The 22,917-nt window shown below is 42.1% G+C and overlaps 1 protein-coding gene across 2 annotated transcripts; it reads right to left on the reverse strand.

Moving 5' to 3' along the window:
- Positions 1-7,342: 7,342 nt before the first annotated feature.
- LOC136749118 (sodium- and chloride-dependent GABA transporter 2) lies at positions 7,343-22,424 on the reverse strand. Of its 2 annotated transcripts, none has more exons than XM_066703080.1 (14): positions 22,155-22,424; positions 21,819-21,953; positions 21,206-21,346; positions 20,550-20,637; positions 16,261-16,393; positions 12,530-12,664; positions 12,058-12,161; positions 11,353-11,477; positions 9,747-9,859; positions 9,518-9,655; positions 9,300-9,402; positions 8,059-8,159; positions 7,725-7,895; positions 7,343-7,595 (listed from the first exon to the last, which is right to left on the reverse strand). In XM_066703080.1, exons 1-14 carry the CDS (start codon positions 22,357-22,359, stop codon positions 7,458-7,460), a joined length of 1,830 nt encoding a protein of 609 aa, XP_066559177.1. In that variant the 5' UTR covers positions 22,360-22,424; the 3' UTR covers positions 7,343-7,457. The 2 variants fall into 2 exon arrangements, with proteins under 2 accessions (XP_066559177.1, XP_066559176.1); XM_066703079.1 differs by having other exon boundaries at positions 7,343-7,625; positions 22,155-22,423.
- Between the last annotated feature and the right edge of the window lie 493 nt (positions 22,425-22,917).

A 22,917-nucleotide genomic window follows, 5' to 3' on the forward strand; every position in this document is an offset into this window, starting at 1 on the left:
TACCAATGCACACTAGTGGTCATCCTTACAGTACACTTACATTGCTTTCAGCTACAGCAGCAAATGAGTGAGCATGTGCAGTAAGCACCTTGTCGTGTCCCCATACCCCCAGTCATGCATGCGCAGTACTGACCTCTGAGCTCTTTGCATGAGGGTCCACCCGAGTCTGAGAGGCTGAACTCAGTACAGCGGGATGGCAGAGAACAGCGCTGGACATTTGATGAGTTCATTCATAACAATGAGTTTGGAGGAAAAGATGCGACTGATGGATCAATGCTACTGTGTAGGAAAAAATAAGCACAATGGCGCAACAGCCTCATCCTGTCATAAGTGATCGACTGCATGTGATTGTATGGTGCTTATGAGCGCATTGTGTGGACATGACGAAACCGATTCATCTTTGACACCGGGAGTGTTTTATTATTATTATTATTATTATTATTATTATTATTATTATTATTTCTTGGCAGATGCCCTTATACAACATAAGTGCAAAAATACAGTGAAGTACAAGGTATCAATCATTACAAATTCAATTTAGCTAAAACAGCAATTCAAAATAATAGTTCCAGTTTACAATTTACACAAGTACAGTAAGTGACTTCCTACATCCTGGATGGTGAAAGCTAAGTACTGTAGAGATGTAGGGTCACAGACAAGGGCTACGGGAAAGGGAGCAAGGAGGAAAACAATCAAGAACGCGAGAAGCATAATAAAAACTGTGAAGTGTTATCTAGCAGGGATAGAGGACTAATATTACAAGTACTGTCGGAAAAGATGCGTCTTGAGTAAGCGCCGGAATGAGGTCAAAGACTCTGCTGTTTTGACTTCGGTGGGCAGGTCGTTCCACCATTTAGGGGCCAGGGATGAGAAGGAGCGGCTCTGGAGGAAGGAGAGTGGAGAGGAGGCATAGTTAGTCTTCTGGCATTGGAGGAGCGCAGTGGTCTGGAGGGGATGTACGGAGAGACGAGTGTCTGAAGGTAGCTTGGTGCAGTGTGGTCGAGACAGCGGTAGGTGAGGGTCAAAGACTTGAACTGAACTATCGGGAGCCAGTGGAGGGAGCGGAGCAGTGGAGTAGCGTGTGCGAATCGTGGCAGAGAGAATACCAGACGAGCTGCAGAGTTCTGGATGAGCTGGAGCGGCGGGTAGTAGATGCAGGCAGGCCGGCCAGGAGGGAGTTGTAGTAGTCCAGGCGGGAGAGGACCAGTGACTGGACGAGTAGCTGAGTCGAGTAGTTGGTGAGGAAGGGACAGATCCGGCGTATGTTGCTCAGGAAGAATCTACAGGTGCGTGTCAGCATGGTTTTAGGGCTCCCTCTGTCATTCTGTTATTGCCCAATCTGCACATATTGCATACCCAGGTTTTATCTACTAAAGTAAGGATTTAATTTTTATATAGCCTAGTTCTTTCCTGGTGTTTCTCTCTCCTTTTACTATAACTGATTTTTAGATTCTAGGGCTATTTTTCTGGATATTTTTCCTGTTATACCAAAGGTAGTGGCAGCTACACACTACTCTGCGTCGATCCAGTTAGAACACAACTTTACTAGGACAGGTTTCAATAAAGTATATCGGGCAGTGTTATATTTCCGGTAACAGGAGAGTCCAGATTCGTACTTAAAGGTGGCTACACTGTGAGTAAGAAAGCTCCATATGGCTTGTCGTGGTGTGAGTGTTCAGCTGGAGTAAGGGCTATAAAAACCACCTCTGTATAAGCGCCAAAGAGAGCCAGAATCCCAGGCAAACCCTTTTTGGTTAACCTAGTGGAACTGGGACCCCACCACAAGAGCAGTAGAAGGTGGGAGGGAAAACCTTACCATACAAAACTTAGCAACATGTCTGCCTAAGTAAATAACACACAATGAACAGCCATGATGAGATCATTACATTGAGCATGTGACCAGTGTGCTCCTCCACACAAGTCTGCAGCTATGACACTTATTTTGACAGCCGAAAGTCCCGCCCTCCCTATGACCTTTGAACCGGAACTTCTCTCTCCTTCCCAGCACCCCCCTCAGATACCCTTTGACCCTCCCTCCTTATGTACCTTTGAACCGGAAATCTTCTCTGCTTCCCAGCACCCCCCTGGGTCACCCTTTGACCCTCCCTATGTACCTTTGAACCGGAACTCCTCTATCCTTCCCAGCACCCCCCTGGGTTACCCTTTGACCCTCCCTTGTCAGCCATCTTGGCTGATATCGGCCATTTTGGATGTCAGCCATCTTGGCTGATATCAGCCATTTTGGATGTCAGCCATCTTGGCTGATATCGGCCATTTGTAAGGTCATAGGTCATCTGGTAAGATGGTAGCCATTTTGTTAGGGTGACATCCATCATAGTCAGTGTCCAAGGGCACTTCACCCTGCTGGTGTGGAGGTGTAATGTTTAATACCATAAACTGTGTTTTTAAGGTTATATTGTTTTGTGATACTGTGTTGGACAATTAAAAAATAAGAAAATAAAAGTTTTATGATAATGTTTAAGTAAATAAAAAGAGAATAAGAAAAGTTTTAATATATATATATATATATATATATATATATATATATATATATATATATATATATATATATTATTTTAGTTTATATTTTTTATGATACTGTTTTAGTAAATTAAAAAACAAGAAAAGTTTTATATATATATTAGGTTATATTGTTGTATGATACTGTTTTAGTAAATAAAAAGAATAAGAAACTTAAAGTTTTAAATACATATATATATATATATATATATATATATATATATATATATTATTTTAGTTTATATTGTTTTATGATACTGTTTTAGTAAATTAAAAAATAAGAAAAATGTAAGTTTTATGTATATATATATATTAGGTACACTCCATAGAATGGGATATATTTTCTTTCATTGTGAGTGTTGGGTTCTTTCATTCATTATGTTGTTTCTTGACTTTCTCTATTATTATTATTATTAAGGACATCAGCTCATGTATGACATTTAAAGAAAATGTGTGTACCATAACTACTGGTAGACAGTATTTATAATTACATTAAAGCTATTGACATATTTAAATAGTTCCCAGTTGTCACTTTGTTTAATATATAGTATATTTTCATGAGTTTTAAAAAACCACAATACTGTTTTTTCCATTAGTTAGTACAATATTTCATGGTTTACCTCGTAAGGCCATGACTTTATGACCAAATATTACCTTTGATATGTTATTTGTTCTATAATGGAGTGAATAGTTTCCATTCACATGAAGGAACCAAGAGCATCTCTAACTTGTAGACACCCGATGAAGTTTAGACCCACAATGATTTACTGCATTTGGAAAAGCTTTGAGAAGCAGCCAGAGCAGCAGTTTCCAGCTCAAGAGTGAGAGGACAGTGTAGCAGCTTTGGTCTGAAATCTCCTACAGGAAGCCAGACATACAGAGGGACAAGGCTGCCCGGACATATTACTCTTCACAGAGACAGAAATAATTGCCTTCAAAGTTTCAGTTTCTTTACTACAATTATCAAACAAAGGCCTCCCCTCCTACTTCAAAATCCTCCGGTGCTGACATGACCATTCATTGTTTTTACACAAAACCATGGTGTTATATCACTTAACGTTCTATGTATATCATGTTTTATCATCATGCCATGTTATGGTTCTTTGTTAGGTGTACATGTGCTAAAAGAATACCTGTGCCAGTCATATATCTCTCTGTGGATAAACCAGTATAAACATGTTTACCTTGACATGTTTTTAAAAAAGATTTCAACTTGTTTACATTGTTTTAGAACATAAAATGGTCATCTGAAGATTTCATAACTGAATAACTGTTTTGTTTGAATAGGGTGAAATACTGTACACCCCAAACTGCAATACAGACTAAGATTACAAGAGAGCATAGTAAGTGTAGCATGGTAAAATAATAAAGTACAAAACACTCATTCAATTTAGACTGACAGATTTAAATAATTAAAAAAAACACTCTGAGTACTGGGTTCGTAGAACTGCTACATAAACTAGATTTCTGTGGCTCTGTCGTTGGGGTGTTATGGCCATGCCTGGTTGTAGAGCCTTATCTAGAACGTAGCCATCGCTTGCTACTGATAACCGCATTCAGGGCTCTGCTGTTTCCCACCCAATCTGATAAGTATGTGCTGTCCTTCTCCAGGACACTAATCCAGAGAGAAAACTAAGAATAACAATAAAAGAAGGAATATGTAATCAGACCAGGTTTCATGGCTTTTACTACAGAGTAGTTTAATTATTGCCGCACAGTCTTTGTGTGCCATATTCAGTTTACTTATTTTAATAGCACAAATGAGTTGTTTCTATACAGTTCCCTTTAAGAGACCAATATTGACACATTTCTGTGTAAATATTTCTGTTATCTGCACATTTTAGGTATTCAACATATTGATAATGGCAAAAATGATGAAGGTTTGATTAAAAAAATAGACAGTTCTTTGTCTTTGGTTAAATCCCTCTCACTTTTAAAAGTTGGTACATGTGAGACAGATCCAAAAAGCTTTAATTCAGACTGTAGGTTGTTTATGTACATGAGTAAATTACTTTTGCTAGCCTAGTATAGTACTATACACTCACCTAAAGGATTATTAGGAACACCATACTAATACTGTGTTTGACCCCCTTTCGCCTTCAGAACTGCCTTAATTCTACGTGGCATTGATTCAACAAGGTGCTGAAAGCATTCTTTAGAAATGTTGGCCCATATTGATAGGATAGCATCTTGCAGTTGATGGAGATTTGTGGGATGCACATCCAGGGCACGAAGCTCCCGTTCCACCACATCCCAAAGATGCTCTATTGGGTTGAGATCTGGTGACTGTGGGGGCCAGTTTAGTACAGTGAACTCATTGTCATGTTCAAGAAACCAATTTGAAATGATTCGACCTTTGTGACATGGTGCATTATCCTGCTGGAAGTAGCCATCAGAGGATGGGTACATGGTGGTCATAAAGGGACGGACATGGTCAGAAACAATGCTCAGGTAGGCCGTGGCATTTAAACGATGCCCAATTGGCACTAAGGGGCCTAAAGTGTGCCAAGAAAACATCCCCCACACCATTACACCACCACCACCAGCCTGCACAGTGGTAACAAGGCATGATGGATCCATGTTCTCATTCTGTTTACGCCAAATTCTGACTCTACCATCTGAATGTCTCAACAGAAATCGAGACTCATCAGACCAGGCAACATTTTTCCAGTCTTCAACTGTCCAATTTTGGTGAGCTTGTGCAAATTGTAGCCTCTTTTTCCTATTTGTAGTGGAGATGAGTGGTACCCGGTGGGGTCTTCTGCTGTTGTAGCCCATCCGCCTCAAGGTTGTATGTGTTGTGGCTTCACAAATGCTTTGCTGCATACCTCGGTTGTAACGAGTGGTTATTTCAGTCAAAGTTGCTCTTCTATCAGCTTGAATCAGTCGGCCCATTCTCCTCTGACCTCTAGCATCAACAAGGCATTTTCGCCCACAGGACTGCCGCATACTGGATGTTTTTCCCTTTCAACACCATTCTTTGTAAACCCTAGAAATGGTTGTGCGTGAAAATCCCAGTAACTGAGCAGATTGTGAAATACTCAGACCGGCCCGTCTGGCACCAACAACCATGCCACGCTCAAAATTGCTTAAATCACCTTTCTTTCCCATTCAGACATTCAGTTTGGAGTTCAGGAGATTGTCTTGACCAGGACCACACCCCTAAATGCATTGAAGCAACTGCCATGTGATTGGTTGATTAGATAATTGCATTAATGAGAAATTGAACAGGTGTTCCTAATAATCCTTTAGGTGAGTGTATATGTGTGTGTGTGTGTGTGTGTGTGTGTGTGTGTGTGTGTGTGTGTGTGTGTAATGAAATGAAATGAAATGCAGTATATTCTTAAATATGATACATGTTAAGGCTACGTTTGAGCATTCACTATTGGAACAAATATAATAAGTACAGGGCTGGTCAAAATGTACAGATATAATTCTATACATTTCACTTTTGTTCTCTAAGAAAAGTGCTGTATTTGTCTTTAGTGTCTATTGATAAATATAAGAAGTATGTGTGTTTATCTGTGTTTGCTTAAATATATATGTAATGACATGCAATATATGCAAGTCTATACATTTCTTAATTAATTTTTTCTTACCTTTTTATTTTGCCAACTAAAAACACATGGACGTATGGCCATGTGGGTTCAAATCCCACTCTGGGTAAATATTCATTTTTCTTTTTAATTTACTAAAACAGTATCATAAAACAATATAACCTTAAATATATATAAAACGATTATTTTTCTTATTTTTTAATTTACTAAAACAGTATAATCAAACATTATAATCTAAAATAAAATATATATATGTATTTAAAACTTTTCTTATTCTCTTTTTATTTACTAAAACAGTATCATAAAACAATATAACCTAATATATATAACTTTTCTTATTCTCTTTTTATTTACATAAACAGTATCATAAAACTTTTATTTTCTTATTTTTTCATTGGCCAACACAGTATCATAAAACAATATAACCTTAAAAACACAGTTTATGCTATTAAACATTACACCTCCACACCAGCAGGGTGAGGTGCCCTTGGACACTCTAACATGTCACCCTAACAAAATGGCTACCATCTTACCAGATGACCTATGACCTTACAAATGGCCGATATCAGCCAAGATGGCTGACAAGGGAGGGTCAAAGGGTAACCCAGGGGGGTGCTGGGAAAGAGAGAGAAGTTCCGGTTCAAAGGTCATAGGGAGGGTGGGACTTCCGGCTGTCAAAATAAGTGATGCCGCCATCTAGACTACTTACCTGAATGCAAATGCACTTTAATTTCCATCCTTGACTTGTTAACAGCTACTTAGTAATAGAGGGGTTTAACTAGAGCATTTTAAATCGGAGTTACAATGGACAGAGGGGATCTCACAATACCCTGTATTGAAGTTCTCATTTCTAAACATATACATTAAAATACAGCAGAATACAGAACACATACAAGTGTAAAAAGATAACTGTGGAGAGAGATAACCCCCTTCCCACACACACAGAATTAACCAGTACGACTGCAAATCAGTCAGCAAAGACAGTAAAGACACCAACCGAGAGAGAGCACTGAAGTCTCCCTAGTAGTTTTTGTCAAAGAATCAATGTTATCCCATGACTCAATTGCCAGACTTCTGCACAGCTGACCAGTGTGAGCCCATTGTGCGCAGGGTGCTCGTCAGCACAAGAGCACGGTGTTGGACACTGTTCTAATGGGCCTCCCGTACAGAACTGCTCTTACAATGAAAGGTTCCAAAGAGAATAAACACATTGGGCTCAGAGCCACTGAGGAGTAGGAGCATTCATATCAAATCACACACAAGGGTGAAATCACTGCTGTGTTTATTTAACATCAGAAATACATTAACAGCATTCAAGCCATATTAGAGATGGCCAGTGGTTTCTGATCTCCCTGTCCTTAGGGCATTACTGTTAGCAACTCAGCAGACAGAGGTGTCCAGGTCAGGGGCTCCAGGCCTTGCTGCAGTCTCCCTCTGCCTCTCATCAGCACCCAGAGCAACAGGGTCCGATTCCAAGATAGAATAGTCTCCTTTCTGCTTCTGGGTGAGAGGCAGGTCCTGGGAAGGGCGACACAGGAGACGCAGACGCTTTGGAGACATAACCAGCAGACAGGCCAGTCACTGACCTCCGCTCAGAGGGAGAGAGAGAGAGAGAGAGAGAGAGAGAGAGAGATAGGAAGCGGATACCTGGCGCAGAGTTCCTGGAGTCTGGCTGAGTTTATACACCATCCACACAGGGACACAGACAGCAGAGGACAGTGTGAGGCACCAGCCCAGGACATACACCCAGCCTGGGTACACATAGGTGTTGTTATACTTCAGAGGGGAGTATCTGACTAGGGAGTAGATGAAGGTTCCCTGGGGGAGGAGAGGAGAAGAGTCAACTCCACCATAGAGGTCCCAGACGCGCGCACACACACTCACACACACACACACACACACACACACACACACACACACACACTTACAGTGATTCACCAGTAAAACAGAGTTTAAAGGAGGACCCTGGAGCAACACTCACGGTGCACACAGCCGGGGTGATGTAGAGCCAGCAGTACCCAACCAGAGGCCAAGGACGATAGCCAATCATGTCCTCGATGCAGCTGTAGATGAGATCAGCTCCTGTAAAACCAGGCACTGCAGTGATGATGTGATTACTGATTCAACACACTCACTCCGTGATGCGAGCTTAATTCTGTGAGACGTCTGAAAGCCTGTCAAGACCCCCTGAGGGCTAGGTGCAACTGATTTAAAATTATGGCATATACTGTATCATTGGGGGTTTGCAGCATTGATACTGCATTGATTGAGTCCCTTTCACACTAGCATCCTTCACACAGGTCGACCCTGCCCAGGTTTTGACATGGTGTCCAGCGGGTCGGGTATGTATTCTCACACTGTGGCTTCAATAAGATCTGCAGGACGTCCACAGTGTGCAGTGCCTCCCGTCTCACCCAACCCCAGGTCAGTGCTGGTGTAACGAGTATTAATATTAATTTGTGTGTATTTCACCCAAATCCTCCTTTTAGATTTTATTTTTACATATCCTTGAAGGGTATCGATTGCTCTGTAGTGTATTGCTCTGTAGTGTATCGGTTGCTCTGTAGTGTATTACTCTGTAGTGTATCGGTTGCTCTGTAGTGTATCGGTTGCTCTGTAGTGTATTGCTCTGTAGTGTATCGGTTGCTCTGTAGTGTATTGCTCTGTAGTGTATCGGTTGCTCTGTAGTGTATTGCTCTGTAGTGTATCGGTTGCTCTGTAGTGTATTGCTCTGTAGTGTATCGGTTGCTCTGTAGTGTATTGCTCTGTAGTGTATTGCTCTGTAGTGTATCGCTCTGTAGTGTATTGCTCTGTAGTGTATCGGTTGCTCTGTAGTGTATCGGTTGCTCTGTAGTGTATTGCTCTGTAGTGTATCGGTTGCTCTATAGTGTATTACTCTGTAGTGTATCGGTTGCTCTGTAGTGTATTCCAGAGTCCTGTTCATTATACATACACCAGAACACAACGCAGAATCGTAGTAAGACGGGCTACACTGGCTGGCTGACCTACCTCCTGAGTCGACACGCTTTCTACCCTGCCTGGCTTTCACTCTCATGACAATCAGAGAGCGGGTCATTGGTGGGTGTGCTAGTGCGAGGGGAGCTCAGAAGCACTGCATGTCAGGGAATTCACAAAGGCAATAAACTCAATATTAATTTTAACAAAGATCAGTTATCTGAAAATAAAGAGGGTTTGAAGAGCAGTGATACTGCGTACACCTACCATACACCCATCCCACACAAATGGTCTGAAACACAGCGATGGACAGAAGGCAGGTCCCATTGCAGGCATAGTAGTCAAACAGCTGGAACACATATATTCCACCCTGCAGAGAGACGGGTGAGTCTGTGAGAGACGACACTGTCGGGATATTGAAGTATCTGTTCCATAGCTGTTGGCAGATTGACTACACCGGCCATTACTGTTCCTTCAGCTCTTACCTCAGTGAGCATGAGGAGCCCAATCAGGAAGCAGAGCATGGAGAACAGCAGCAGCAGGAGCTCCCGTCGGTACACCCTCCGTAGGGCTGAGGGTGACGAATCCAAGATGGCCGTCATCACCGCCTCAACACCCACAAACTGCAGAGCGACAAACAGCACTGCCCTGTGATTCCTCTGAACAGGTTCCTGCCCCTTCCCAGAGCACAGGGACCCGCAGACAAAGACTCACATGTGTATCCAGCCCCAGCAGGATGATCATGATGAAGAAGCAGCCGGCCCAGAGCTGGGGCAGGGGCATCATGGCCACCGCCCGGGGGTAAGCGATGAAAGCCAGCCCTGGACCTGCACAGACACACAAGGAGAGGGGGACAATACAACTAGGATGATCTGAAATGGGGAAATGCCATATTAAATATGAATATGTACAGCAGAGTATAATTTCTGGGCAGTTATACACTCACCTAAAGGATTATTAGGAACACCTGTTCAATTTCTCATTAATGCAATTATCTAATCAACCAATCACATGGCAGTTGCTTCAATGCATTTAGGGGTGTGGTCCTGGTCAAGACAATCTCCTGAACTCCAAACTGAATGTCTGAATGGGAAAGAAAGGTGATTTAAGCAATTTTGAGCGTGGCGTGGTTGTTGGTGCCAGACGGGCCGGTCTGAGTATTTCACAATCTGCTCAGTTACTGGGATTTTCACGCACAACCATTTCTAGGGTTTACAAAGAATGGTGTTGAAAGGGAAAAACATCCAGTATGCGGCAGTCCTGTGGGCGAAAATGCCTTGTTGATGCTAGAGGTCAGAGGAGAATGGGCCGACTGATTCAAGCTGATAGAAGAGCAACTTTGACTGAAATAACCACTCGTTACAACCGAGGTATGCAGCAAAGCATTTGTGAAGCCACAACACATACAACCTTGAGGCGGATGGGCTACAACAGCAGAAGACCCCACCGGGTACCACTCATCTCCACTACAAATAGGAAAAAGAGGCTACAATTTGCACAAGCTCACCAAAATTGGACAGTTGAAGACTGGAAAAATGTTGCCTGGTCTGATGAGTCTCGATTTCTGTTGAGACATTCAGATGGTAGAGTCAGAATTTGGCGTAAACAGAATGAGAACATGGATCCATCATGCCTTGTTACCACTGTGCAGGCTGGTGGTGGTGGTGTAATGGTGTGGGGGATGTTTTCTTGGCACACTGTAGGCCCCTTAGTGCCAATTGGGCATCGTTTAAATGCCACGGCCTACCTGAGCATTGTTTCTGACCATGTCCGTCCCTTTATGACCACCATGTACCCATCCTCTGATGGCTACTTCCAGCAGGATAATGCACCATGTCACAAAGGTCAAATCATTTCAAATTGGTTTCTTGAACATGACAATGAGTTCACTGTACTAAACTGGCCCCCACAGTCACCAGATCTCAACCCAATAGAGCATCTTCGGGATGTGGTGGAACGGGAGCTTCGTGCCCTGGATGTGCATCCCACAAATCTCCATCAACTGCAAGATGCTATCCTATCAATATGGGCCAACATTTCTAAAGAATGCTTTCAGCACCTTGTTGAATCAATGCCACGTAGAATTAAGGCAGTTCTGAAGGCGAAAGGGGGTCAAACACAGTATTAGTATGGTGTTCCTAATAATCCTTTAGGTGAGTGTATATATTACAGTTATCAAAGAAATCTAACAGCAGATGCCATTGGTAAGCTCAATATACGCTCCATTAGTGTTTACATGAACAGGAAGCTGATACTATGCCTGCTTTCAACAGACCATGACAGGGCAGTGCTTTCAGTGGCCAGCAGATCTGCTGCTTACCAGACTCGGCCACCAGTGAGATGGGCACTCCCTGCTCCTGCGCCATGAAACCCAGCACAGAGAAGATGGCGAACCCGGCCACGAAGCTGGTGCCGCTGTTCAGCAGACACAGGTAGAGGGAGTCCCTGCAATGGGAGAGGCCATGAGCACCCCCTGACCAGCACAGCACAGCCTAGAGCTGACCCTGAGGCGACAACAGCCAACAGCTGCGTGTGCGTTCATAAACAGAATCTGTGTGCAGTGTTGTCTGGGGGGATTCGCACAGGAATACAGGAGTACAACAATACAAGCAACAGTACTAGTAATATTAGTGCTTTTAATCCCCATTAGATAGCGCTTCAAAGCATTTCATCATGCTTCTTGCATTATTGATTGATTTCCTCCTTGCTCCCTTTCCCATAACCCTTGACTGTGACCCTACATCTTGACAGCACTTAACTTTACTTTCCAGGATGTATGAACTCACTTACTGTACTTAACTGTATAAATTGGAAATTGTAAAATGTATTATATCAGGAATTGCTTTGTTTAATGCAAATTTGAATTTGTAATATTTGATGCCTTGTACTTAACTGTATTCTTGCACTTTGTATTGCACTTATGTTGTAAGTCGCCCTGGATAAGGGCGTCTGCCAATAAATAAAAAAAATAATAAAAAAATAAAAATAACTAGAAGTTATCTGCCAGCATGGTCACCGCACTCACTTGTAGAAGTTGTTGTGATATTTGTTGTAACTGCCAAGCGCCAGTAACCCTCCCTCACAAACACTGTACGAGAAGAAAATCTGTGTTCCTGCGTCTATCCACACCTGGGGGACACAGACAAAGAGCATGCGTGATTTTCTATTATTTAACCATAACAATGTGGACATCTGGAAATGTTAGGACTTGAGAACTTAGACCATAACAATAAGGTAGAGAACAGACTTTGTGTTGTGCTTGAAAAAACTGTTCCATGGTGTAAAAGTTAACATCAAAACAACAATATAAACTTCAAACATGAGTGTCAGAAAATATCCTACTAAAATCTTACTGTTAATGACTACCTGTCTTTAATATTGCATCAGGTTTGAAAGGGAGGGTTTGTGTTAGTCTCATACTGTTCATGGATAGGGGGGTCATGAGATAAATGTCTTCTGAGCTCAAGACTGTGGGGACAGCATGTGTCCTGATGTACCTGTGGGTCGGTGAGCCGGGCGGGGTCGGGGTAGAGGTAGAAGAGCAGCCCGTCAGCGGCACCAGGCAGGGTGAGCCCTCTGACCAGCAGCACCAGCAGCATCACATAGGGGAACGTGGCTGTGAAGTACACCACCTGAGGGCAGACGCACGCAATGGATTTCTATACCTTCTTTAGTTATCTATAGCAGGGACACGCAACCTGCATCCTGTTTATCATATTGTAATGCTGTCCTGCCAGGAGATGGCACTGTGTTGAGGAGGGGGGGCTGCTCCATCATTTGCATAAGGGACAGAGGCATGCTGGGAGTAGCCCCCTTGTAGGAGATGGACAGGACTGGGGGGGAGAGTGGGAGACTGTAAATAGTTTGACCATTAAGGTTGTAAATGTGACATTGTCCTGTGAGCCCCTAACCCTTCTGTGTTCACCCTTGTCTGTCCACCCTGGAGGAGGTACGATTCTAATACCGCCCCTCTATTTTTCTTACCTGTCACTCTGAGTTATGGGTTCATTGCTGTTTTTTTTTTTTTTTTTTAAGAACATCTGAGAAAAGGTAATTTGGTTCCTTTTATCCACATTAAGATTTTAAAAGTTTTAAGTGATTTAGGCTGTTTCTTTTAACAAATTTTAATTTTGAATGTTTTTATTTTTCATAATGTAAAATACTTCAACCCAATAAACACCTGAGCAAAGACTTTAAATAAAAGAGCATCTTGGACTTTGGTTTCTTTTCACCAGTAGGGGGACTTGGAGTAGATTTTCTTGGCAGAGATTGATATTTGACAGAGGCAGTGTGGAGGTGTTCTTGACTGTGCGGTGCTCCAAATCCAGTTCTGGTACAAGGGAGGCCCAGCTGTAGATGATCCACGTGAGGGGAGTATCTGAGGAACAATACCTGCCTGGCCCAGTGGGACTGAAGAGCGAGGAGGACCTTGATCGGCAACCAGGCTTCAGTGAGGCAGTGAGTTCTCGGAGTCCAGGATCAGACCTCAGCGGGAGGAGTGCAGCCCACTGGAGCAGTGATGTCGGTCAAGCCTCTTCTCCAACACCAGCCCACTGGAACCTCCACCACCAGCAGGAGACCCAGGCAAGGACCAGACCTCGGTGTGCAACCCTGATCAATGGAGTGGGCCTTCAATCTTGAACTTGGGGAGCACTGTCCCTCTGTCATCTGGACCAGGCTGGGAGCAGCCCCACCTGTCTCTAAGTTTCATTTTTTGTTTGTTTGTTCTCTGCCTTTGTCTCACCTCTCCTAATTAAGATCTTCAGGGAGAGTCCAGAAGCAGAGGAGGCCAACCAGTCCTGTGAATTACTTCGCCTACTTCACCCGCCCCCTGGAGACAGCTAAGCGGCGATGGAGTTTTACACCTGTTGAAGGAGACCAGTGGATGTCGAGACTCCAGTTCAGCAGGGAGGTACTACAGAAAGGTATGGGCTTTGCTCCTAAAGTCCTAAACTGTCTGGTGAAGCTGCTGCACAAAGAAAAAGACATCTTCGAGGTTAGCTTTGCTAATCACGATTTGCTGGAGGAGTGCTACAGCTTCTATAGTAAAGAGAAATTTGGAGTGGTGGTGGGTTTTGTGATGATAATCCTGTCGGACATCCGTTACAGAATAGTAACAGAGACGGTCTCTGGCAAGGACGGTGAGATCTGGCTCGTGAGGTTCAGTGAGCTCTCGATGAGAATAGATAAGGTGCTGGATAAGGACGGTGTATGGGGGGGATCGTGGCAGAACCAGATCCAGTTGAGACGGAGTGTCGAGAGCCTGGAGAAGGTCTGCCACCTCCCCAGCACTATGCAGATTGGGGAAGCCAGGGGGCTGGTCTACTATGACGGGATGCCAAAACTCTGCAGGCGTTGTCAGGGCTGAAACCACGTTGTTGCCAGGGCACAGCGGTGGTCTGCGGCAGTTGTAAGGGAGGACACCTGACACACACCTGCAGAGAAAAGATACTCTGCAACCTCTGCAGATGGGAGGGCCATACTTTCAAGAACTGCCCCCAGTCATACGCGAATAGAGTCGGGTCTCCCTTCTCACAGACCAGCAATTTGGTTCCGGACCCTGAGTCGGAACAAGAGGGAGACCCAGTATGGGAGGAGGAGAAAGGGAGAAGATGAACGGATATATGCCTTGGCTCCAGAACCTCCCCCTACCCCAAAGGAACCACCCAAGAGAAAGGGGGAACATCTGGAGGGGAGGGGTTGGGTGAAGGTAGGCACTAAAAAGAGAAAAGTGGTGGACAGAAAGGAGAATACTGGTAAGAAACCGAACATTGTCTCCTCTCTGGAGGAAGCCCAAGATAGTTGAGACAGAGTGTTAGGGTATATTGTCAAAAGTGTAGAATTGAGAACAAGGGCAGTGATGTTCAGACTGTACAATGCACTAGTTAGAGCTCATCTGGATACTGTGGACAGTTCTGGGCTCCACACTTCAAGAAAGATATCGCTGCTCTAGAGGCAGTTCAGAGGAGAGCAACCAGACTTATTCCAGGTCTGAAGGGAATGTCCTACTGAGAGACTGAGGGAACTGAACCTTTTCACCCTGGGACAGAGGAGACTACGTGGGGACTTGATCCAAGTCTTCAAAATCATGAAAGGCATCGACCACATCAAAACAGAGGAGCTTTTCCAGATCAGCAGGGACGCATGCACCCGGGGACACAAATGGAAATTGGGCTTCAAGGCATTCAAGACAGAAAACAGGAGACGCTTCTTTACACAGAGAGTAGTCAAAATCTGGAATAAACTCCCCAGCGATGTGGTAGATGCTGAAAATTTGGGGAAATTTAAAAATAGACTGGATAGTTATTAATGGACAACAAACGAGCACGATGGGTCGAATGGCCTCCTCTCGTTTGTAAACTTTCTTATGTTCTTATGTTCTTATGTATCAGACGCTTCTGTTCTAGTAGAAGTAAAAACACATCTAATCTTAATTAACATGGAAGTCCAAAAGTTTATTAAGAGCATCCAAAAAGAGCATCGAATGGGAAGAGTTGTTCTGCGCAAACTAAAATGGTAAGCTTTGTTCATCTTACTTGCAAGTTTGCAAGATGTATAACATAAAAATAGGATACACTTTGAAACTAAGCATGCAGATTTCACACACAGTATCCCGCTGAGACAGTGTAAAAACAATCTAACAAATAAGAATCTGAAAATGTATGCTAAAGTTGTCACACTGTTGCCCTGACTCTCAGTTTCATTTTGTATTTAAGCAGCATTTCACATTTCCTGGCTTCTCATTACAAAAATAAATGAATACATCAATAAAGAAATAAAGAAATAAATGCATCAATAAATCAATCAATCAATCAATCAATCAATCAATCAATCCATTTAGCAGTCCCACTGAGTAAGTCCATTTTGCTTTGTCTTACTATGCCTTGTGAGTGTGTACTGTATATAAAAGTTAATTGTAATTGAACATTAATTAATTCTATGGCTATAGATAGAATAATTACCTCAGCCTGTGTTTTGCAACTGAGGATGAGTATGGCAGATTACACTGAAGTATGTATTTATGTAATTGTTCTTTAGCTTTATGTGGCCCTTTTCAACACATGGTTAAATCAATATGACCTTTGATCTATGGTGCTCACAACAGGGATACAAGTTCAACCCAGCTTTCAGCATCCTGACACAGTCTCTCTCAGGGCTAATATTTCATCAGTGCTCCTGTTTCATATGGAAAAAATATCCCAAAACCTCAGTGGCCCCAGGTAATCACCTTCCCTGTGGATTTCACCCCCTTCCAGACACAGACGTAGCAGATGATCCAGGCGAGCAGGAGGCACAGGGCCAACTCCCATCTCAGGGCACCCACCTGGTCGATCCCCCCCGAGACGCCCAGAACTCGTCTCCTGCAGGAAGCAGGAAGAAACCGTTCAAGATCATATAAAATACAAATCTGTTTAGTGGAAGGTCTTTGCATATGATTGTGTGGCTTTTTACTAAGGAATTATACAGAGGAATTTATTCAAATGTTAATGCAAAATGGAATATCATTATGCAATCCAACAATTGCATAATCATGTTCCATTTATGCACACATTATTTGGGACAAAAGTAAATTGAAAATGCAATAATCCTATTTGCATTTTAATTTCCATATACTAGTATATATTCACAGACAATATTAAATTCTTAATGCAAAACCCAATTGCAATTGCATTTTCAAAAACTTCCCCCACTTTATGGTGGACTTTATTCAAATGATTATGTATTTGTGAAAACAGAACAACACCGCCCTTCTTTGCAAATACATGTCCTAGCTCTTACACCGTTTTCTGGACAAAATGGAAATGCAAATGTCAAACGCTATTGTAAATGCATGATCATCCCGCTTCAAGATGGACTTCATTCAATTGATAATGCAATTTTGAAATGAGAGAAACAGCGCCCCTCTTTGCAAATGCATGTCATACCTCTTACTCCGTTTACCAAACAAATTGTAAATGTAATGTCAAACGCTATTGTAAATACATGATCATGCTCTACTGACCTCTAACCTTCGACCTCTGAACTTCTGAACACACCCACGGGAATGAAGCTCTGCCATTGGTCAGCGATCTCTGTTCGCTGTTCTCTATTCATGAGAGAGCTTGATTTCTAGTATAACTGTTGATGCAGACCAGGAAATCAGACTGCTCCTGGAATTATGATTATTTTGAATTTTACTCTCGCTTCCTTTATTAAAAAACAAGCCTGAATACATATGATGACACTATTGACTGTAAACACTTTAAATGGAAGTAAAATTAGAAGTGGAGGTGCACTGTATAGAGCAACAAGTGTAGATCTAGTCTACCCAGCTAACACACATTATATTGCTTCAAATATGCCAGCCCTTGTACCAAATCACTTTTGACTTCAGAAATAAACACCTTTTATTACCAATAGACTTTTTTCCCTATATTAAAAAACAAAAACAGCTGAGTACATGTGTCACGTCAGTCATCCTGGGAATGAGCTGGAGTTAGGATCCCAGAGCAGGGCTATCGGGGAAGGAAGGGAGAACAGGGACAGGGATAGAAGTTTGGCAGACTAGATAAAGGGGAGATCCAAAAACCGTAATTGAGAGGCAGGCTAGAGATCGGTCGATCAGATAAACAGAGCCATGGAGAGAATCCAAAACACCAAGTCAAAGAACCAGGCAAGGTTAGAAAAACAGGAGTAGCTAACACGGGAGAAAGCTCAGAAAAGTTACCAATAGAGAACTAGACTTTGCAACAGGTGTTTGGTGACGGGGGTTTAAAGAAGAGTGAGATGAGGGTCAGGTGAGGTGCTTAGGGGAATCAGGAAAATAACTGAAGAGCTGGAGCGTGGGAGACATCTAGTGGTGAAGGTGAAAGCTGCAGGACTGATAACAAGTGAAACAAAATGTACTACACATTTTAATATGGATGATTTTTATCCACAGGACAAAATTAAAATGGTAATTGTGCTGCCATTTTGCTTAGTATGCTTTCATTTTTTTTTTATTAAATCATATTTATTATAATTTTTATTAAAATGTGTATTTTCTACTTGCTGCACACATTTAAAAAAATCTTACCTCCAGATGAAGTTTAGATTCCGTGTCCTTTAGAGCAGACTGTACATTGTCCCATGGTAGGCACATTTTGCACTCTAATATTTGTTCCATTTTCTTTCTTTGAAAGTGAACAATTGCCTGTACAGTGAGGGAAAAAAGTATTTGATCCCCTGCTGATTTTGTACGTTTGCCCACTGACAAAGAAATGATCAGTCTATAATTTTAATGGTAGGTGTATTTTAACAGTGAGAGACAGAATAACAGCAAAAAAATCCAGAAAAACTAATTTCAAAAAAGTTATAAATTGATTTGCATGTTAATGAGGGAAATAAGTATTTGATCCCCTATCAATCAGCAAGATTTCTGGCTACCAGGTGTCTTTTATACAAGTAACGAGCTGAGACTCTCTTAAAGGGAGTGCTCCTAATCTCAGCTCGTTACCTGTATAAAAGACACCTGTCCACAGAAGCAATCAATCAATCAAATTCCAAACTCTCCACCATGGCCAAGACCAAAGAGCTGTCCAAGGATGTCAGGGACAAGATTGTAGACCTACACAAGGCTGGAATGGGCTACAAGACCATCGCCAAGCAGCTTGGTGAGAAGGTGACAACAGTTAGTGCGATTATTCGCAAATGGAAGAAACACAAAATAACTGTCAGTCTCCCTCAGTCTGGGGCTCCATGCAAGATGTCACCTCGTGGAGCTTCAATGATCATGAGAACGGTGAGGAATCAGCCCAGAACTACACAGGAGGATCTTGTTAATGATCTCAAGGCAGCTGGGACCATAGTCACCAAGAAAACAATTGGTAACACACTACGCCGTGAAGGACTGAAATCCTGCAGTGCCCGCAAGGCCCCCCTGCTCAATAAAGCACATGTACAGGCCCGTCTGAAGTTTGCCAATGAACATTTGAATGATTCAGAGGAGAACTGGGTGAAAGTGGTCTCAGATGAGACCAAAATCTAGCTCTTTGGCATCAACTCAACTCGGCGTGTTTGGAGGAGGAAGAATGACCCCAAGAACACCATCCCCACCGTCAAACATGGAGGTGGAAACATTATGCTTTGGGGGGGTTTTTCTGCTAAGGGGACAGGACAACTGCACCGCATCCAAGGGACGATGGACGGGGCCATGTACCGTCAAATCTTGGGTGAGAACCTCCTTCCCTCAGCCAGGGCATTGAAAATGGGTCGTGGATGGGCATTCCAGCATGACAATGACCCGAAACACACAGCCAAGGCAACAAAGGAGTGGCTCAAGAAGAAGCACATTAAGGTCCTGGAGTGGCCTAGCCAGTCTCCAGACCTTAATCCCATTGAAAATCTGTGGAGGGAGCTGAAGGTTCGAGTTGCCAAACGTCAGCCTCGAAACCTTAATGACTTGGAGAGGATCTGCAAAGAGGAGTGGGACAAAATCCCTCCTGAGATGTGTGCAAACCTGGTGGCCAACTACAAGAAACGTCTGACCTCTGTGATTGCCAACAAGGGTTTTGCCACCAAGTACTAAGTCGAAGGGGTCAAATACTTATTTCCCTCATTAACGTGCAAATCAATTAATAACTTTTTTGAAATGCATTTTTCTGGATTTTTTTGTTGTTATTCTGTCTCTCACTGTTAAAATACACCTACCATTAAAATTATAGACTGATCATTTCTTTTTCAGTGGGCAAACGTACAAAATCAGCAGGGGATCAAGTACTTTTTTTCCCCCACTGTACTTCAACTAGTTAAATCCTTGTTAACACACAATGTTGCCACATTGTAGAAACGTAATTTAAATTGGCACAATGTTGTAGCACTGTGTGTGATGCAGACTAGCAGCTTCCATTCTGCTGCTTGTTGTACAATGGCGCCGAATCACCCGCACTTGGACTAGAGACAGAAAATAAAAACAATGTTGCAAAAATACTACACATGGGTCCTTTCAGATTCGTGCAATTTCCTTACACTTTTTAAAAAGTATCGGTAATCATAATACCCATCTGACAGGAGTAACTGTAACTGGAATACAAGTATCAAAATTCTGTAATTTGACTACGTAACACTGTTACTGGTATTTTGTTACTCCCCAACCCTGCTTGTCGCTGTATACAGTGCACCTCCACTTTGAGTTTTACTTCCCATTAAATTGGTTACAGTCAATAGTGTCATCATGGAGATTATTTTCACAAATACATAATTATTTGAATAAAGTCCACCATAAAGTGGGGGAAGTTTTTGAAAATGCAATTGCAATTGGGTTTTGCATTAAGAATTTAATATTGTCTGTGAATGTGCATTCCATAGTATATGGAAATTAAAATGCAAATGGTATTATTGCATTTTAATTTTAATTTTGTCCCAAACAATGTGTGCATAAATGGAACATGATTACGCAATTGTGGGATTGCATAATGATGTTCCATTTTGCATTAACATTGGAATTAAGTCTTCTATATGCTTCCATATTTCACTGGTGGGTTTCTGAAATAAACTTACTGCCAAAACTCTTCTACAGCAGAGGTGGCCTTTTCTGGGTCTGTCCAGTTGGACGTGTGGTTCTGGTTGTCAAACTCCACACAGCAATCTGTCAGAGGCACCAAAAAAAAAAACAGAGAGGAGTAAGTTTGAGTGAAGCGCTGGGTTCCCAAGACACTCCAGCGAAAACATCCTTAGTCTTATTCACATTTGATATTCAAGCTTCTGTGATGTTTATAATAACGTTTGAGTAGCACAACTATACAAATACACAAAATAATATTAATCACGGTAATTTTGTAAATCTTTTTACATATTCTATGTTGACTAATCAGGCAGTTCATCAACAGGAAACATCATGGCTATTCAACTATACAGCTAAAGCTCACATTGAGAAAAAGATTAGAACAATTAATAAATTAACATAATTCACAATTTAATTATTTTGAACTGATTAGGTGAGCTTATTTTAATACAGTTACTATGGTGTTTGGAAACACAGATAGAAATGTTAGCATCTTAAATTGTAGTAGAATAATTTTTTGAATTATCCAGATTTCCCTTTTCCCATTTCTCTTTCCCTCTGGAAACATGAGTTCTAGATTCTAGGTTTTACTGTTCTAGATCTCCTCCTGCCATACAGTATTGCAGATGCCTCTGTGTGTGAGCTTCAGTACCTGTGTTCCAGGTGTTTGTGCAGCTGGCCCAGGTCAGCTCAGAGCTGAAGGAGTGGAACAGGTAGAAGAAAGCCCAGGCCTGGATCAGGATATATGTGATGCTGCTGTAGACCATGATTACTACACAGCTAATGCCAATTCCTGGACACAAAGAAGGCAGACTGTGACTGCAGTATAGAAACTTCCCAGAAGGATATTTAGTATTAATATTATTATTATTTATTTCTTGGCAGATGCCCTTATCAAGGCCAACTTACAAAATATAAGCGCAATACAAAGTGCAAAAATACAGTGCAGTACAAGGCATAACATATTACAAATTCCAATTCACATAATACAATTTACACTATAGGTCTAAAATCCCACCCAAGATAGTGATCAGGTTTAAACTAATAAAGTATAAATATTGATTTTAAAGTTGAAGTAAGCTTGATATATATAGAATACCACAGGAATAATTTACTCTATATCATCTGCAGAGTATGTAAGGATATTCACCCTGAGGACTGTGTACTGGGTGTCATGTCAGAGCTACATGGGCGAACAGCTTCCTGCAAACAATAAGACTTTACAGAACAATCCCATCCCGACTCCCTAATATGAAGGTACCTACCTTCAAACAGGGGGCAGATCTTCCTCCAGCAGGTCTGGCCTGCCTGGCTGGTGTACTGCCCCAGACCCGTCTCCAGGATAAAGAGAGGTATGCCACAGGTCAGCATGAACAGGACATAGGGGATGAGGAAGGCACCTTCAACAAAGGAGAAGATTCAATAACTATGGAAGATATTAGCCTTTTACAGTTTTATTTTTAGTTTACTCTTTTCTGATAATGAATACAACTATAATGTATAATGTATAATGTAATGTATAATGAACTAATCCAAGAAGCTCAGTGACTCACTGGTGAAGACGAAAATGTTTCAGTGCTAATTTAACCTTGATAACTCACCTCCTCCATTCTTGTAGCACAGGTACGGAAACCTCCACACATTCCCCAGCCCGACAATCTGCCCAGCCACAGCCAGGAGGAACTCCCACTTGTTTGCCCACTGCCCCCTGTCCTTTATCTTCTGCCCCTTCTGCCCTGGGCTGCTCTCCTGCAGAGTCAGCTCACACTGGACTTCATCCTGGAGGTCCTCAGCCATGCTGAACATTTTGCTGGGAAGTTCAGAAGAAATTTTGCAAAACGACTCTAATTGACGAGAGTGAATGAAAAACATTATGAAATATCACATGTGAAACTTTGCTGCATTGCAAGTTTCTTTTTTGAACTACAAGATGTTCCTTGTTTGAGATATACTCTTATCACAAGGTCAGTATTCCTACCCAACACTGTCTAGCAGTGCTGATGGGGAGAGAACGTACAGTTTTTTTAATTGTCTCATGACAATATGTGTAATATGTAAATATTGTGTAAAGATGCTGCCTGTATTCTGAGTGTTGCTGCTGCAGTATAAATTGTATCTCAAAGCCATGATGGTTGAAGTCTCTGCTGTATAACTGAGGTTGTACAGCGAGTGGCTTCTCTTGTGCAAACTGAACACTGAACTGACCTTATCTGACTCCTGGGTCTGCTTTAAAACTCCCCATCAGCAATAAACAGTGTTTTGTGCCTTTCAGTGTTGATATTCAAATAATGTTTGGCTTTAAAGTGTGAATACATTTTGGTTGATGAAATAGCTCAGCTGTTGCTTTAAGTAAAATATATGAAC

This window comes from Amia ocellicauda, chromosome 5, assembly GCF_036373705.1.
Source record: "Amia ocellicauda isolate fAmiCal2 chromosome 5, fAmiCal2.hap1, whole genome shotgun sequence".
NCBI lineage: Eukaryota > Metazoa > Chordata > Actinopteri > Amiiformes > Amiidae > Amia > Amia ocellicauda.